Source organism: Austrofundulus limnaeus, unplaced genomic scaffold, assembly GCF_001266775.1.
Source record: "Austrofundulus limnaeus strain Quisiro unplaced genomic scaffold, Austrofundulus_limnaeus-1.0 Scaffold6, whole genome shotgun sequence".
Classification (NCBI taxonomy): domain Eukaryota; kingdom Metazoa; phylum Chordata; class Actinopteri; order Cyprinodontiformes; family Rivulidae; genus Austrofundulus; species Austrofundulus limnaeus.
In genome coordinates, this window is record NW_013952408.1 from 2600314 (window position 1) to 2603663 (window position 3350).

At 42.4% G+C, this 3350-nt stretch overlaps 1 protein-coding gene across 4 annotated transcripts in view; it reads left to right on the top strand.

The window, feature by feature from the left end:
• LOC106533941 (adenylate cyclase type 1) overlaps positions 1-3350 on the top strand; it is a gene marked incomplete in the record, with an annotated part of 48357 nt that overhangs the window by 29143 nt on the left and 15864 nt on the right. For all 4 annotated transcript variants that reach the window (XM_014030414.1, XM_014030423.1, XM_014030432.1 and 1 more), the window contains 2 exon segments: positions 388-529; positions 1401-1556. In XM_014030414.1, coding sequence (XP_013885868.1) covers positions 388-529; positions 1401-1556 — 298 coding nt within the window.

The following is a 3350-nucleotide window of genomic DNA, read 5'->3' on the forward strand; positions in this document are numbered from 1 at the left end:
GCATTGGGGTGGGGGGGGGAATGTTTTATGGGTAGAGTAGATTATTTTTCCTGTAATACTTCATTATAGTTTTTTAAGACAAAGGTAATTGAAAGGGGCCCTTCGCAGAGTTACAACCAAGGATTACAAATAATTACTTTTTTCTTCTGCAGTTTGGCGCCCCCTCCAGCAGATGGTGCTCTAGGCGACCGCCTAGTTCGCCTATGCCAAAAGCCGTCTCTTTTCTTTGTACCTGAACTTGATCGTTTTGTGCTGACCGTGCTAGAAAATAGTTAAAAAAAACTCAACTTATGTTAATGAAAACCAGCCAGCACAGAATTGCATTGCTTGTTTTTCGCATGTTGCTTGTCTGCCCACGTGTTCAGCCCACCTTGTCATGTGTCACAGGAAAGTTCACATCACCAGATCGACGCTCGAGTGCCTAAACGGAGACTATGAGGTGGAGCCAGGGAATGGTCATGAAAGGAATGCCTTCCTCCAAAAGCATGAAATMGAAACTTTTTTTATTGTGCCATCTCACCGACGGAAGGTATCTTTTGCTAGCCAATCCTACTTTAAGACTAGATTTACAGTTTTTAATGTATAGAGCTTATAATRCGCACACTAGTTTAGCATCTGCAGTATGCTATTAATGGACCCTTAGGCATAGTTTGAAAATTAGTTATTATTTCTGCCAAGATTGACAAAAGTTGATAATAGAGGAACTCCAGCATCCAAAACCACATGACACACACACATATTTAGTCTTTTTTTTATTCTGACCTGTAATAAATGTGGATTTTGTTCTAAAGAACAAACTTTAAATCCACATTTACTGAGCTTAAATTCGAACAGTTCGAAGCAGGCAGTTCGTTCTCATTTCTGTACGCCCCCCGGGGGTCACTTCTCTTCCCCTTACCTCTGGCTCGTTATTCCCGGCAGCCGGTTTAACGTTTCGCATGATAAGATTTGCACAGAGGTTCGTTGGTTTCATGTGTGAACCTCCAAGATCCCGCTTATTTTTCTTTGCAATGTGAAAGATTGGAGCTAATCCTCTTAATAGTTCAGCTTCATCAAAAATATGCCCTCACAGCTGCTGCTCCTGCAGGGACGTACCTCAAGCACAGCAGATAGATTCTGTTACAACTGACACACTCAAAGCCTTTAACGTACACTTAATCTTTATTACTTTTCTGAATCATCTTTAGGGTCCTAAAGTGATATATGTGGTATCAGGGAATACTCCTTTCAAGCACTTTTCTACTTAATTTCTTGAGCCTAATAATATTTGCATGTGTGTGTGCGCATGTGCACGCTGTCCAAATTTTGTGCATGAGTTACAAAGTTTTATTTCTGTACAAAGCATATATTTTACTGTGTGGTGCACTTATTCCTCGTTCCCATTTCTTATCTGGTGACAGATATTCCCCGGATTGATTCTTTCGGATATAAAGCCTGCCAAAAAAATGAAGTTCAAAACTGTGTGCTACTTACTGGTGCAGCTCATGCACTGCAGGAAGATGTTCAAGGCTGAGATTCCCTTCTCCAATGTCATGAACTGCGAGGACGGTGACAAGGTATCGAGTCTTGTGTGTGTGTGCGTTGAAGGTTTTGTGTTTGTTCGTGCTGTGATTTCGCTAATAAGACACACCGGCTAGAATTTCCTGGAAAATCCATTGTGTCTTGTATGATTTATTGTTTGCTTCCACCGTTGGTCTCGCTGCCAGAGACTAACACAACATTTACCCCAACAAAACCCTGCGCTGCCAGTGGAACTGGCAATCTGCCCAAATCGTAAGAAGCTTATTGACCTTGTGTGTCTGTAAGAAAATAAAAAACTGTACACTTCAATGTCATTTGAACACAGTGTTGTAGTCATGCTCAGTAGATCTTTAGCTCACACTACATAACAGTGTGTCTCTTTTCAGGGGAAAAAAGGGTGAATGGTTTTATGAAGTATCCACTAAGTGGTGACTTCTGAGTCAAATTAAACACATTTGTGCAGAGTGAAGTGACACATTCATTCAAAGCACAAAAGCCTTTTGCAGGACAAGGGGAAGTACTATGTGAATGCAGTTTTGCTGCTTTTGCTAAAGACATGGCTGCACCACTGAGCTCCATATGAAAATGCAAAATCAGCAGCAGCATCTTCAGGCCACTTTGTTACAACCCTATAATTGACCCTAAGCAACTAAACTGTGGCAGACAAAAATAGAAACATGGGAAAAGGGGAGTCTCAACACATAACTGATATCGTCAGTTCCGTTGTTGCTAAGATACAGACACAACACCCCAATGCATTTGTGGCAATATCTGGTGATTTTAATCATGCCTCACTCTCTGCTACACTGCCAACATTTCAACAGTTTGTCAGCTGCTCTACCAGAGAAAACAAGACATTGCATTTGTTTTACCCAAATGTTAAGGATTCTTATATAGCCAATGCAAGACCTCCTCTGGGTAATTCAGATCACAACCTTGTTCATCTCTGCTCAGAATATAAACCACTTGTTCAGAAACAACCTGTAACCACAAGGACTGTGAGAAAGTGGTCACAGGAAGCTGAAGAAGCCTTACAGGCATGTTTTCAAGCCACAGATTGGATTGTTCTTTGCCAGCCACATGAAGATGACATAAATGCCATGACTGAGTGTGTGACTGACTATATAAACTTCTGTGTGGACAACACCATCCCCAGCAGAACAGTGAGATGCTTCCCTAATAACAAACCCTGGATCACCAGTGAGCTAAAGGAACTTTTAAACAAGAAAAACAGCCTTTAGGGATCGAGACAGGGAGTTATTGAGGAGTATACAGAAGCAGCTCAAAGTCAAGATCAGAGACAGCAAGGAGGTTTATAGAAGGAACCTGGAGAGTAAACTGAAAAGGAACAATATCAGAGCTGCGTGGTCAGGGATGAAGAAGATCACAGGTTTCAAGCAAAAGGAGAATCGGATGGATGGAAGTCTGGACAGAGCAAATGAAATGAACACATTCTTCAACAGGTTCAGCTCAGGAACAAGCTCATCTTCCTCCTCCTCCTGCTCTCAGCCAAACAGACATCTCACCCTCCTTTGACCCACAGCTTTCCTGTCAAACCTCAGATGTTTTATCTTCAACCTCAGTCATGGACTTTTCTTCTACATCCACAAGTTTGYCTTCAACTAAATCAGGAGATGCTGCTGCTCCCTTTCCTTCCCACTGTCACTTTTCTGTATCTAGAAGTCAGGTGAAGAGGCAGCTAGAGAGACTGAACCAGAACAAGGCTGCTGGTCCAGATGGTGTTAGCCCCAGAGTCCTGAAGGCCTGTGCAGACCAGCTCTGTGGGATTCTGCAACACCTCTTCAACCTTAGCTTGACCCAGGAGAAGG